This window comes from Ovis canadensis, chromosome 3, assembly GCF_042477335.2.
Source record: "Ovis canadensis isolate MfBH-ARS-UI-01 breed Bighorn chromosome 3, ARS-UI_OviCan_v2, whole genome shotgun sequence".
NCBI classification, from domain to species: Eukaryota; Metazoa; Chordata; class Mammalia; order Artiodactyla; family Bovidae; genus Ovis; species Ovis canadensis.
In genome coordinates, this window is record NC_091247.1 from 68,780,051 (window position 1) to 68,794,199 (window position 14,149).

General features: G+C 40.1%; 1 protein-coding gene across 8 annotated transcripts in view; it reads left to right on the forward strand.

Moving 5' to 3' along the window:
* The first annotated feature begins 4,951 nt into the window (after nucleotides 1–4,951).
* Nucleotides 4,952–14,149, forward strand: part of CCDC88A (coiled-coil domain containing 88A) — a 120,893-nt gene continuing 111,695 nt past the window's right edge. For all 8 annotated transcript variants that reach the window (XM_069583296.1, XM_069583297.1, XM_069583298.1 and 5 more), the window contains exons 1-2: nucleotides 4,952–6,120; nucleotides 6,217–6,317. In XM_069583296.1, coding sequence (XP_069439397.1) covers nucleotides 6,058–6,120; nucleotides 6,217–6,317 — 164 coding nt within the window. In that variant the 5' untranslated portion in view covers nucleotides 4,952–6,057. The remainder of the gene's footprint in view (nucleotides 6,121–6,216; nucleotides 6,318–14,149) is intronic.

Below are 14,149 nucleotides of genomic sequence, written 5' to 3' on the forward strand. Positions count from 1 at the left end.
GCAAGGCACAGTCCTAAAGGCCAGGAATACAAAGATTAATAAAATGAGGTCATTCTTCAGGATTTCCCCATCTATCCAGAAGAACATGTCAGCAAATACATGCCATTCAGAGTATATTACAGAAACAAATGGAGATTAGATCATCTGCAGGCACCACTTATCCCGTGGAAGAGGAATGCTTCAGAGAAAGTGACTCTGGAATCCTGAAGGTTGGGAGTTCACTTTGTTAGAACTTAGGAATGAGCATTTCAGGGGATGGTAACATGAAATTAAAAGATGCTTGCACCTTGGAAGAAAAGCTATGACAAACATAAATGGCGTATCAAAAAGTAGAGACATTACTTTGCCAACAAAGGCCCATATAGTCAAAGCTATGGTTTTTCCAGTAGTCATGTATGGACTTGAGAGTTTGACCATAAAGAAGGCTGAGCACCAAAGAACTGATGCTTTCCAACTATGGTGTTGGAGAAGACTCTTGAGAGTCCCTTGGACTGCAAGGAGATCAAACCAGTCAATCCTAAAGGAAATCAATCCTGAATATTCATTGGAAAGACTGATGCTGAAGCTCCAATACTTTGGCCACCTGATACGAAGAGCTGACTCATTGGAAAAGACCCTGATGCTGGGAAAGATTGAAGGCAGGAGGAGAAGGGGACAACAGAGGGTGAGATGGTTGGATGGCATCACCGACTTGATGGACATGAATTCGAGCAAGCTCTGGGAGATGGTGAAGGACAGGGAAGCCTGGCGAGCCGCAGTCCATGAGGTTGCAAAGTCAGATATGACTGAACAACAACAAGCATGGAATGTAATGATGAATTTGTGATGGTTCACCTTGTTCAGAATACAGCATTAGGGCATTTGAGAGGAATCATTGTAGACAGGGCTTCCCTTGCGGCTCAGCTGGTAAAGAATCCGTCTGCAATGTGGGAGACCTGGGTTCGATACCTGGGTTGGGAAGATCACTTGGAGAAGGGGAAGGCTACCCATTCCAGTATTCTGGCCTGGAGAGTCCATGGACTGTATAGTCCATGGGGTCACAAAGCGTTGGACACCACTGAGTGACTTTCACTCTTCCCCGATAGTTCAGTTGGTAAAGAATTCGCCTGCAATGCTGGAGTCCCCAGTTCAGTTCCTGGGTTGGGAACATCCCCTGGAGAAGGGAAAAGCTACCCACTCCAGTATTCTGGCCTGGAGAATTCCACAGACTGTATAGTTCATGGGGTTGCAAAGAGTCGAACGTGACTGAGTGACTTTCAGTTTACTGATAACCATCTCTTCCAACTTTACTTTCTTCTGCCCATTTGAGATATAGAACAGAACTACAAGTACACTAATTAGATGTCCTTAGGGAATGAAACCCAGAGAAGGCACTGGCAACCCACTCCAGTACTCTTGCCTGGAAAATCCCATGGACGGAGGAGCCTGATAGGCTGCAGTACATGGGGTTGCTACGAGTCGGACACGACTGAGCGACTTCACTTTGACTTTTCACTTTCATGCATTGGAGAAGGAAATGGCAACCCACTCCAGTGTTCTTGCCTGGAGGATCCCAGGGACGGGGGAGCCTGGTGGGCTGCCATCTATGGGGTCGCAAGGAGTCAGACACGACTGAAGCGACTTTAGCAGCAGCAGGGAATGAAACCACTATCCCATATTACAGCTGAGGGAACAGATGCTCAAAGAAATTAGGTAATATACCTTCTCTTTGTCATCATATTATGTTTCTCTTAAAACTATGCTTGATAATTAAAACATATATATTCTATATTCTAAGGTGAATTTAAAATCTTATTCTTTACATCAAGGGGACTTAGAGACCCTTTTGAAAAATCTTTGAAAGATTGGATTTCTTGATGACCTGGCATTTTGTTTTTAAATATTCATGAAGCAATGATGCTATTCCTTTTTTTAAGACCTAATTGACAATTCAGCCATTTTAGGTGTCCAATTCAGTGATTATTGTATATTCACAGTATTTTGTATCCATCACAACAGTCATTGAGTATTTTCTTGAAACCCACACCCCTAAATCATGAATCCTATTTCCTCCCAACCTCCCCAGACCTAGACAGACACTGATCTGCTTTCTGTCTCTATAGACTTGTTTCTTCTGGACATTTCATATAAATGGTATCATACAATATGTGACGGGCCTTTGTGACAGACTTCTTTAGCTTAGCATAATGTTGTCAAAGTTCATCCATACTTAGCATGTGTTAGTACTTCATTGCTTTTCATTGCCAAATAATACCCCATTTTATAGATATACTGCATTTAATTTATTTAATTATCAGCCGATGGGCATTTGGGTTATTTTCATTTTCAGCTATTCTAAATAACAGTGCCATTCTGCTACTGTATTTATGACATTTATTATACTAGCTTATGGATGTGATTAGCTTTGCAAATATTTGTCACCAAGGAGCCTGGTTCTGAGTGAGTTTATCACTTCCTGTAGTGTAAATCAAGATGTAGGTAAAAATGGGTGCTTTTAGTACACAGGTCGTGTTATGTACGTGTAACCTGCAGGGGAAGCCTCAATTATAATAGACCGAAAGAATCTTTCTCTAGTGATTTCTAAACTGATCCTGGTCCATTCCAATCATTTAATTTCTGCTTACAAGAGGGTGGAGCTTTAGACCCTAGCCAGATGGATATGATTTTTCCAAAGTCCTTTCCTGGGGATTTAATGTTCTAAGAAGGAATGAATTCAGGACACATAATTACAAAGCACACAAAAAAAATACCTTGAAGAAATCTTGAGAAATCTCTTCCTAAGTGAAAGGAGGATAGGGAGAACTTTGGGATTTATTCTTACAGGATGTTGCAATTCAAAGGCCATTAAGTTGTATATAATGTGCAATCCTCTTTTGCCAGACAGAGAAGTTTCCTGATTGTACTCTTGAGATATTATAAAGCGTTTCTAAGACTGCTGTTAAACTAGAGAATTGTGAATTGGTAGGTTTTCAAATAAGTTACTCCAGACCTCCGTCTGGTCTAAAGCTTCCTGCTTTTACAATTAACTCCTCATGTTTCTTTGTTGCATGCTTGTGTGTGTGTGTGTGTGTGTGTTAAACCTAAAGATAGACCAGGAAGCATCTGGGGCCATCTGGTTCTAAAGGGGAATCCAGATTTCTATGAGGGCTAGCTACTAAATGTAAAGAGGATAAACAATTCTATCTTAACTTTCAAGTCCTGGGCTAACCTTCAGTCATCACCATCCAAAATGCCCTTAACTCACACTGGTGTTAAACTTCACGGTGTTTTTCTTTATGAATGAAGCAGGTTGGTCTGTCTTAACACAAACCACAGTACAGGCATGAACACTTCCATGTTGTTTTTAGCCAGGCTTCTGAGAGATTACAAAGAAAAGTGGACAAGTTAGGCATATGGCAATTCTTCCTACTTGGTGCCTGTTCACTCTTGGTCTGTTTCCAAATAAGGGATTGTGATTAAGAAAGAGTCATCAAGAGCAAAGGGGAAAGACTGCTAACAACCAGGATGACCAAGGACTTGTGTACTGGCCAGGGCAATGCAAGATTCTACTCTGTATATCACTTAGCACAGTGCCACATGAATGCATCCTAATTTTAATTAAGATAATTTGGGAGGTGCATTTATCTGCTCTCCAAAGCAAGATTCTTTCTCCTGCAACTGAAGTAAGACAGGTTACATTTCAAGTTTTTTCCCCTCAAGATTCTTAATTTGAGAGGAATAATAATGAAAACAACACCAATAATATGTATAAAGCCCTTACTCTAGGTTGCTATTTAACTCTATTAAGTTAACCCTGTTTAACACGTGAAGAAACTAAAGTGCAGAGAGGTTCAGAGACTTGCCTAGGCTTACACAGTTGTTGAGTATTAGAGCCTGGATTTGCATTCAGCATAAGATTCTAGGGCTCAGATGGTAAAGCGTCTGTCTACAATGCGGGAGACCCGGGTTCGATCCCTGGGTCAGGAAGATCCATTGGCGAAGGAAATGGCAAGCCACTCCAGTACTATTGCCTGGAAAATCCCATGGACAGAGGAGCCTGGTAGGCTACGGTCCCTGGGGTCGCAAAGAGTCGGACACGACTGAGCGACTTCACTTACTTACTTAGAAGATTCTAGAACCCAGGCTCTCAACAACCTACATAAGAAATTGTGCTGTTCTTAATTCAGTGTTATGACAAACACATTTTTACTGCTAATTAAAAATATCATGTAAGTACTCAAAGTAGATATTTATGTAAATGTAAACACACACTGAAGAACTATAATATTTATTTTCTTTAAAAAAAATGTTTTTGCATGCTATTTTGTCCCAGGGAAAAGTCTTATTTTCCTTCAGAATGAAGAGGAATAACATTTGATTTTGTAGGGGAACTGTTAAAATTACTTTGATGGTTCCAGTCGTGCACAGCATTAAGATTTATGACAAATATGTAATCTGTTTATTTGTCACCCAACTTGGCTGACTTCCAAATGTTTCCTCTTAGTAGCTCTTGATTTTTGTTTGGATTTTTTTTCAATCACCAAATAGTCAAACAACAATGTCTGAATCACGTTTGCTCCAGTTAGAAAATACCAACATGTTGAAAGGCAGCTTTGGTTATTTAAAACCCTACTACATTCACGTGCAACTTTGAAGAGCATGCATGCTTTCATGGACTGGATTTTTTAAAGAAGCAAAAAGAGGAAAAACCCCCTAAAACAAACAAGTTTGCTGCTCAAGTCCCTTCTTTGCTATTTACTGCAGTGAGTTTTCCTACTCCGTTTCGCTGGCGAAAGCACGCTCAACAGATCAAACTGTCCGAAAAAGGCCGTCTGCATCCCTCATGTTTAGGAGAGAGGGATTTCGTGCTCTTTCCTTCACACATCAAAGAAAGCACTCGGGGAGGAAATAAACCATAATTAGGCATGAGCAAGCGAGCAGACCGACCCCTTCCTCTCCGTTCCCCATCCCCGCCCCCGGGGCCCTGGCAACCATCCTGGGCGCGAGCGAGGAGCCGGCCACCGCAGCAGCTGCAGCGAGCGCGCGTCCACGCCGCGCCCGTCGCTAGGATCTGGGCGGCGGCGGGGCCGGCCCGGGGTCGCGCGTACTCGGGAGCGCGCTCATGCAGCGGTTTTCTTCTCCCACAATCCAGAGGCTTGCGGCGCGGGAGGGGCGGGGTGTCGGCGGAAGGATATGGCCGCGGAGGGAGCTGCACGCTCCCTTTGACGGCTGGCTGGAGGCGCTAGTTGAGCGGCAAGGAGCGGGGTGTGATGCGGCACTGCGGTTCTGAGGCCGTTACTCCGGCTCCTCTAGAGAGGGCGGAGGAGGAGGCTGGAGCGCGGCGGTGATTTTGTGCCAGGGCTTCCCAGAGGCGCACTGAAAAGGCTGGCGGGGCTCGGGAAGCTGGGGGGTTAGGGACACTCATTCAAGCCCCCACCCCCCGGGAGGGGAAGGGGGCAGGCGGCGAGGCTCGAAGGCGGCTGAGAGATGGTGTGTGCTCGGGGGGAAGGAGCGAGTGCTGCCTGTCGTTGGTGAGGGGCTGCAGGCAGGGAAAGCTCCGTGGGTCAAATCTGTTCCATGCCCACTGGTGGGTGGAACGTGTTGAGCGGAACACTGAGGTCTAGCCTGGCGGCCGCTCGGAACCCTTAACATAGTATCTAACGTGGGATTTCATTTAGCCCACGGTGGGATTAATTCGTTGGGGGCAGCCTCGTTGGTCTGGCTCCTCCAGGAGCTGGGCAACCTTGACGGGCTTTTTGTCTTGCTGCTCCAGCCCCTTCTCCCTTCCTCCTCCAGATGCCTTTTCTCTGCCCCTCCTCGCCCGGTACAGACATTTCCAGCGCAGGCTGCCGCTCGTGGCTGCTGTCGAAGCCACTTTTCGGGATTTCGATTCGTTTCCCTCTGGGGTGTTTTTTGAGGAGGGAGAGTTTTTTTCCCCTCCACGATGGGATTTTCTTCCCGTGCCAAAGTGGACTTTCATTGATTTCTACTTACTTCTTCAGCGTTTAGTGACCAATACTCTAGGCGTTTTTTTGTGGTAGTTCCTTTTTTTTTTTTTTCAAGTACATTCTCTGTAAAATGGAGAACGAGGTTTTTACTCCCCTTCTGGAGCAGTTCATGACCAGCCCCTTGGTCACTTGGGTAAGTGGGGTGTTATTTGTTGCATATTTTGCTGCATTATTTGTGGCTGCAGAGATGGAGGTGGGCGTTCGTGTCGTAATGATCCTTCTGTTCTAGGTTAAAACGTTTGGACCTCTGGCTGCAGGAAATGGGACCAACCTGGATGAGTATGTGGCTTTGGTGGATGGGGTATTCTTGAACCAAGTCATGCTTCAAATGTAAGTGCTCTGTTTTTTCTTTCTAGGCAGCTTTTTTTTTTTTTAATTGCACACTGTGAACTTAGAGACTATGTTTTAAGATCTTTGATCAGAAAAATTCAGGTGGTTTAAGAACTGCACCTTGAAAGGTGATAATCTTACGTGCCCACCCCATTTATCACAAGCCAGTAATTATACCTGTTAAAATTGTGAAACTTTAATTTTTCATTCTGCAAATCATGTATTGTCACTTACTGTCTTCAGTGATGAAATCCAAACCACATTGTGTCCTTTTTGATAATTTGGTAAAATGAGGAGGAGAATTAGAATAGTTTCCTGAGGTGGGGGGCTGGGGGGGGAGCGTTTACTGTAAAGTTATGTGCATTTGGTACAGAATGTTTCTTATTAACCTTTGTGTCTAAAAATAAATGGCTCAAATTTTGAAACTGGTGAAGTAACAGATTTCAGAGAAAAGAATTTCAAATAGCAGTTCTGATTGGTGAAGACTGTTGCTGTAGGAAGTAATTTAAATGCATATAATAACTAAAGTCTGATTAGATGATTGATTGTGTGAATTATTTAATATTTGGGGAATCATTTTAAGGTGTTCTTAGAGCTTGTTTTGAAATGCAGGTGATTGAAATCTTGATGACAGTTAGCTAATGATTTAGTAGGCAAATCTTTGTTTTTTATATTTATAATGTTGGCTTTAAATTAACTAGAAAAGTGTTTTTGAGGTGGCAGTTGAATATCGAAATCACATTGGTAGCTGGGTCAATGAAATAAAAACTCTTTATCATAGCTATTGTAGCATTAGGTGCATTCTCAGCACATCAGTGTAGTGAATATTACAGCTGTGCTCAAAATTATGTGTATTAGCCTTATTTCTCTTGAATACTACCTGATTACAAGAGTAGTTTGAAACTTTCTATTTTAAGATATTCTTTGTGTTAGATATGTGGGGAATTTAGTGCATTATTAGTAAATGTTACCAGAGAATAAGTCTACTGTTGATAGACTAATACCCTAACATAAAAATGATCAATTCTGTATATTTTTGGTATTAGTTTTCTCTTTCGATTTTTCTACTTAAAAGAAGGTATAGTGAAATCCATAAATGACTGTTCCACTTGTAACTTCAGTCTGTGTACTCAGAGTCTTGTAGTCTATGCTCAGAGACTTTGTGTTGTTTTTCATATATGTGTTGATCGTACAGCAAAGTATTACACTACTACATGTTTCCAAAAGTGTTTTTTTTTTTATAGGCACCCAAAGAAATATGTTATCTGAATGTATTTTTTTTTTCTTAAGAAAGGAAAAGGAATGTGGACATAATTATTTCCAGGGATAATAAATATATTTTGGGCAGCTTTCCCATGGAAGTATCTTTAATCTTTGAAATATCCCTCCATTTTCCAAGAAAAATGGTAGAATAATTAAACCAACTTCTATTTTAGGGAACACAAATGACAGGAAGGGTAGCCATTACAGTAGATACTCAGAACTTGTTCCCCTGTGTCTCTTTTCTTATTTGTTTTTAGACAGAAGATTTTGAGTTTGTATGTTGAACCCTAAAAAAAAGGTGTGTTCATAAATATAGGAAAATACATGTTTTCTCCTTTAATGGTTTTTATTTGAATGATTCTTTTTCCAAGAAATATTTAGTGGATATTTTTTGAAGCCAGAATAGTTAGCCGAGGTGCTAAAAACAGACACTTTAGCTTGTTTCCACTTTGGGTATAGTTTTATACTTAAAATATATATGTGTGTGTATATTTTGAAGTAATGGTGTTCCAAAATAGTGGTTGCCAGGTTGTTTTTTTGGGAAGACTAGCTCCATTCCAAACCTCAAATCTGCTTCTGTTTTTAATTCCACCTTTTAGTTTCTTTAAAAGTTTTTTCAGTGTCCTAATTCTGTTCTGAATGACCTGTATAAATTAAAGGAAAAGAAAATTAAGAAAAAAAGAAAGACATGTGTTTTAGTTTTTTTAAAAGTGTCTTATGAGATCAACACAAATTTATTGTAATTTATTACCTAATTATTTACCTAATAGGGCAACAAAATACACATTGTTTTAAAAGCTATATTTTGCTAATTTTGAAATCATTAAGATTTCTACTGAACACTTTGCTCAAATTAACTTTTGATTTATTATATTAAATTGTCAGTTGAAATTGTACCTAGTAAGTTAACCTAAAAATAATTTCTAGATTAAGTTTGGTTATAGAATTTGTGGGTGAGAACCGTTTGTAAATGCAGCATATGGATTATTTTGTGTGTGTGACATTTCTTGTGCTTGGAGTTCATTGAGCTTCTTGGATCTGTGGTTTTATAGTTTTTATCAAATTTGGAAAAAATCTGGCCATTATTTCTTAAGTATATATGTATATATGTCTTTTCTTTGTCCCCTTTCCTCCTCTTGGAAGTCCAGTTACATGTAAATCAGGCTCCTTGATGTTTGTTGATATACCATTCAGTTTTCTTTTCAGTCTTTTTCTCTGTTTCACTTTGGGTAATCTTGCTAATTCATTAATCCTTTTTTTCTGTAATGTTTAATCTGCTGTTAGTCCCATCCAGTGTGTTTTTCATTTTAGATACTGTAGTTCCATCTCTAAAAATTCAGTCTTTTTTTATATCTTCTATGTCTATAGATTTCATGTTTTGTCTTTTCTGTAGCTTCTTGAACATAGAGAGTACAGTAATAATTGGCTTAATGTTCATGTCGTCTAATATTGTCTGTGTTGTTTCTTGGTTGGTTTTGATTGATTTTTTTTCTCACTATGGATTGTGCTTCCTTGCTTTTTGCATACCTGGTAATTTTTTTATTAGATGCCAGACATTTGAAATTTTACTTTGTTGTTGGGTGCAGGATTTTTTTGCATCTCATTAAAAATATTTTTGAGCTTTGTTTTGGAATGCAGTTAAGTTACTTGGAAACAGTGGTCTTTTCAGATCTTGCTTTTAAGTTGTGTTAGGCAGTACCACTTTGCTTTGTTGCACTGTTGAGGCAAAACCCTTTTGAGTACTCTGGCAGTGGGAACAGGGACCTGTTCCTGGCCTTCTGTCCGCTCTGGGTGGTGTTCCCTCTAATCCTTCTTAGTGGTTCTTTCACTGTCGGTGGATGGTTTCTTCACACATATGTACTGATAAGTACTCAGCTAAAGACTTGAGGGATAACCTGTGCAGATCTCTGGATCTTTCTGAGTAGCTCTCTCTTAGGTGCTCTGCTGTGTATATGAAGGTCACCTTGCCGTCCCCAGGCTAAGTTCTGTGTCCTGGATTCAGGGAGACCACTGTGCTCTGCCTCTGTTCCCCATTCCTGTTCTGTGGCCTAGAAACTCTTTCAAGGCAATAAACTGGTACAATGGTAGGATTTATTTTGTATGTTTCCCATCTATGAAGGATCTACTGTTCTTTGTTGCCTGATGTCCATTGTTTTGAAAAATGCTTCGTATGTTTTGTGTCCTTCCCCACCCCCTCCTCAGCTGTTTCAGGCAGGAGGGTAAATTTGGTTCCTTTAATATCATCTAGGCCAGATGTGAAAATCTGTTTATATACTTAAAACCTGTCTTGTATTCCCATTTTCAGATGTGACAGAATTTTATTATAGGATCCTTATGGTAGAATTTTTTTTCTTCATCTAAAGAGTAAGAATATTCATTAATTTAGTGACTTCTGGATTTGCCATTTTTGACCCAGAATTTGAAAGTAAAGAGTGGACCTCTTCATTCTAGCTTATGACTCTGCCATATAATTTCAGAGTCTGTTCACTGGTTTGGGATTCACTTTATTCAGAGATGAATCCTGAATTTCATTGAGTAGCTCCTTGAATCAAAGAATCTCTGTAAGAGCCTGTGACAAGGCATCAGCCCCCTAACTAATGGGAAGAGGAAGCTATTCAGAGGTCTGTAATGATGGCCGGCTCTTCTGCATGCTGCAGGGCATTTTCCTACTTCAACCAGATGAGATCTTTTCTCTTCAGTGCTAGTTATCAGACATAGGGCTTGGTAACAGTGAAGTGGAAATAATCATTTTCCTGTTTGAGATGTCATGCAGTTTTGCATTGCTGTGAATTTTTAAGGTATTTGTGACATTGTAGTTGATTTCATAATTTTAGTCATACTACTCTAAGCAGTTGAAAATATAGTTATGTTAGGGTTTTAAGTACTGAACAGTTGTTAATAATATCAAAACCATATTTGGAAATTCTGTGATTCAACCCCATTTGATAGACCCCTACAGTACTTGAATTATGTAGTAATTGTGATATACTTGTTTATGGCATTTCTTCTTTTAGAAATCTTGAATTTGAAGGGATTTAAAAAATCATCTACCATGAAAATCATTCTTACGTGACACATGGTCATCCAACTTCTGCTTAAGTATTTCCGAAGAAGCAGCTTCATAAAGTATACCTAAAGAAGGCATTAAATAGGGGAAGTTGACTGAGAAATCTTCCTTTATTCTATTAGTGCTTAAGATTCAAAAATACACTGTGCTAACTTCATGACTAAGTAACTGTCAAATGTCTAATAGAATACATGTTTTCTTACCAAGTATGGCATTGACTCTGAATTTTGGTATGGTCTCTCATACAGTTTTTGTTCAGTTTTTTTTTGTTGTTTTGACTTCTTTAAGAACGCACTCATGATATAATCAGAGTTGCTCTCTTTCTACCTGGTTTTTGATTTACCTCCCAAGTATTTCTCAGATGTGTCCTTGACTCGGGTTAATGCAGTAGCCCCTGACTGGTTTTCTTACCTTTGGCTTGCCCCCCTTCAGGTTGTCTCCTCATCTGTAATCATGGGAAATTTTTCAATATGCAGATTTTATCATGTCACTCCTATCTGTAAGATGGCTCAGCAGCCTTCTTCTGCCTTCAGAGTAAACATGTTATGGAATGTCTAGACTACTTTGAGATCTGGCTACTGCCCGATTCTCTGTTTTTATCTTTGCATAGTACCAGTTCTCAGTGCATGCCCGAGGATTGAGCAAACTTAGAGTTCCCAAAGACAAGTTGTGTTCTCACATGTCTCTGTGCCTTTCTGTACACATTTCCCTTCCTTAGAACACTCTCCACCTCCTTACTAGTGTTTTCTTTAGCTTTGCAGCCATTCCCTGGGCCATCTGAGGCTTAGCACTCCTTGTGCTTCCGTAGGACCCTATATATACCTTGGTAATAGCAGTTTTTGGTATGCTGGACTCTACTGACTAACCTGTGAGTGTCTTGGTACCAAAGACTATATCTTTTATATCTTTGTTCCTAACACGGTGCTTGATACACAGTAAGTTCTTGCTACACTTACCTTGAATGAATGAATAGTAGGCTGTGTGGTAAAGTGGAATGAATTTGGGCTTTGCATCAAGTGGACTTGGTTTCACGTCACCATACTTGCCTGTTCATGTTTCCTCAAACAAGTCATGATCTTTCACAGCTTGGTTTTGTATGATCTCTATTGGTGTCATCTCACTTCTGAGTTTTCTCATTTATAAACAGGATAAAAAGAGAATCACAGTGTTATTATAAGAATCAAATAGGATGGTTTGTGCACAATGCTTAGTATATAGCGAGTGCTAAGTAAGTGTTAGCTGTTGAAATCTTTTATTTCTATTATAATAATAACTGTCTTCTGGACTTCCCTTCCTCCCCCACCTTTTTTTTTTGTGCCAGCAAATTCCTACTCATCCTTTAACATGCTGAGAAGCCCCTTTGCAGAGTTAATTGTCCTCTCCTGTGTTATTCCTCAGCTACTTTTACTAAATTGTTAAATTGTTGTTACTACTAGACAGTTAGCATTTGGAGGCTAGAGATTCAGTGTTACAAGTCACCAGCACTTAGCATAGTGCGTGGCATGTATCGTCAGCATGTAGCATAGATGGGTACATCTAAGTTTTCAGTAAAAGTCAAAGGAATGAATGCACGTTTTGTAATTTTATTAATTGTCAAAATTTTGAGGACACTCTAGTTTTAGTGTTGTACAATTTTGTTTTACTTTTTAGTTTGTCTCCCTTTTTTCCCTAAATTAAAAAAAAATTATTTATTTTTGGTTTGCTAGGTCTTCATTGCTGCACTGGTTTTTCTTGAGTTGTGGAGAGTGGGGGCTAGTCTCTAGTTGTGGTGCATGGACTTCACAGACCCTAGGTGCCAGCTTCAGTGGTCGCGCTTCCTGTGCTCTCAAGCACAGGCTCAGTGGTCATGCTACACTGATTCTTTACCACTGAGTCACCAGGGAAGCCCTTTAGTTTGTCTTCCATTTCTCCTTGCCTTTGTTTTCCCTCTGTCCCCTTATTTATTTTAATTACTTTTATTGGAGTTTTCCCCTTATGTTTTATGTGAGGTGGTAAGAACAAGTCATAGTTGGTGGTTTTGTATGGTATTAGAATATATAAAGCCTTCAGTTTGCGTTCTAGTAACTTTCTTGTTGATGTTCAACATACTGAGATTTTTTTGTCCCCAGCTTAACAGTAAAAATTCAAATTAATAATTTGTGGAATTTAGAATTCATAAATTCACAGTTTTGTATCTGAAGAGGTGAATCCTAGCCTCCTATCACCATCCCTGACTCTGGCACCACAAAGCGGTCTTCTGTGCATGCCTGTGGACATCTTGCATGTACCTGAGGTCCAGGCTCTTGTACTCCCTCTTCCAAACAGCTACTGCTTGGCCCAAGGATGTACACACCTGTAGCATTGAACACATCCTCAGAACTTACGGGAAAAGAGGCCTGTGCAGGTGCTGAAATTGGGTTAGAGGTATTTTAATAAGAAATTCCATGGTTCCAGATAAGTGGAGTGTCATCAAGAAGTGGTAGGGGTTTGTCCTCTTGTTTTCATGGACTTCTTGCCCAGTGGTGAGGGGCATGTCCTGAGGAGGGCCAGAGTGCCACTCTGGACAGAGACCTCTTTTGCCAGGATCTATAAACATAATGAGAAGGATAAAAGGGATGGTTCATTCAGAGATCACTTCATTCATTTAATAGCAAAATCTGTACACAAACTGTCTGATAGGTGTTTGGGATGTGATGCTGAGTAAGATACAGTCTTTTGCCCACTAGTAACGGAGACGACATGTAAACAAATTGCAGCGTGACATACGTGCTATGTAGTGGAATTATGTTCTTGGTACAGTGTTGGCACAGAGAGGTAATCATTTACATTGAATAGGAGCAGTCAAGTGAATAGAAGTCACAAATAGTGTCAATAGGAGGGAGGACGTTTTAAGTAAAGAAAATAACACAAAAAGAAACATGAAAATGTGAATAAAAATGGTGGAATTGGGGAGCTGTAGGATATTTTACGTGGCCAGAGCAGAGATTGTATGCTTCTTGCACATGGGAAATGAATTTGAAGAGGTGGAGAGTGGCAAGCTGTCCTTAAGAAACCGCATTGAGAAGATCGAGTGTTTTCCTGGAGAGATGAATATTTGTTCAGGTCCTCTCCAGAGAAACGAAACTGACAAGATTGTATCTATGTCAGTGTGTCTGTATGTGTATGTGTGTACATGTGTGTGGGGAGAGAGACAGATGTATTAATAGATTTATTTTAAAGAATTGGCTCAGGAGATTGTGGAGGCTTAGTCTGAAATTTAATGGAATGGGCCTGCGTGAACTCAGGGAAGAAATGCGCTGAGTTCAAAGGCAGTTTTCTAGCAGAAAATTCTGTTTGTTCCATTAAGGTCTTCAAATGGTTGGACAATGCCCATCCCAATTATGGAGGATAATCTGCTCTACTTAAAATCGGTTGACTTAACATTGTTAATCTTGTCCAGAAAACACCTTCACAAAACATGCAGAATAATATTTGACCAACTATCTGGGCACTGTGTGTTCCAGCCAAGTTAATATATATAATT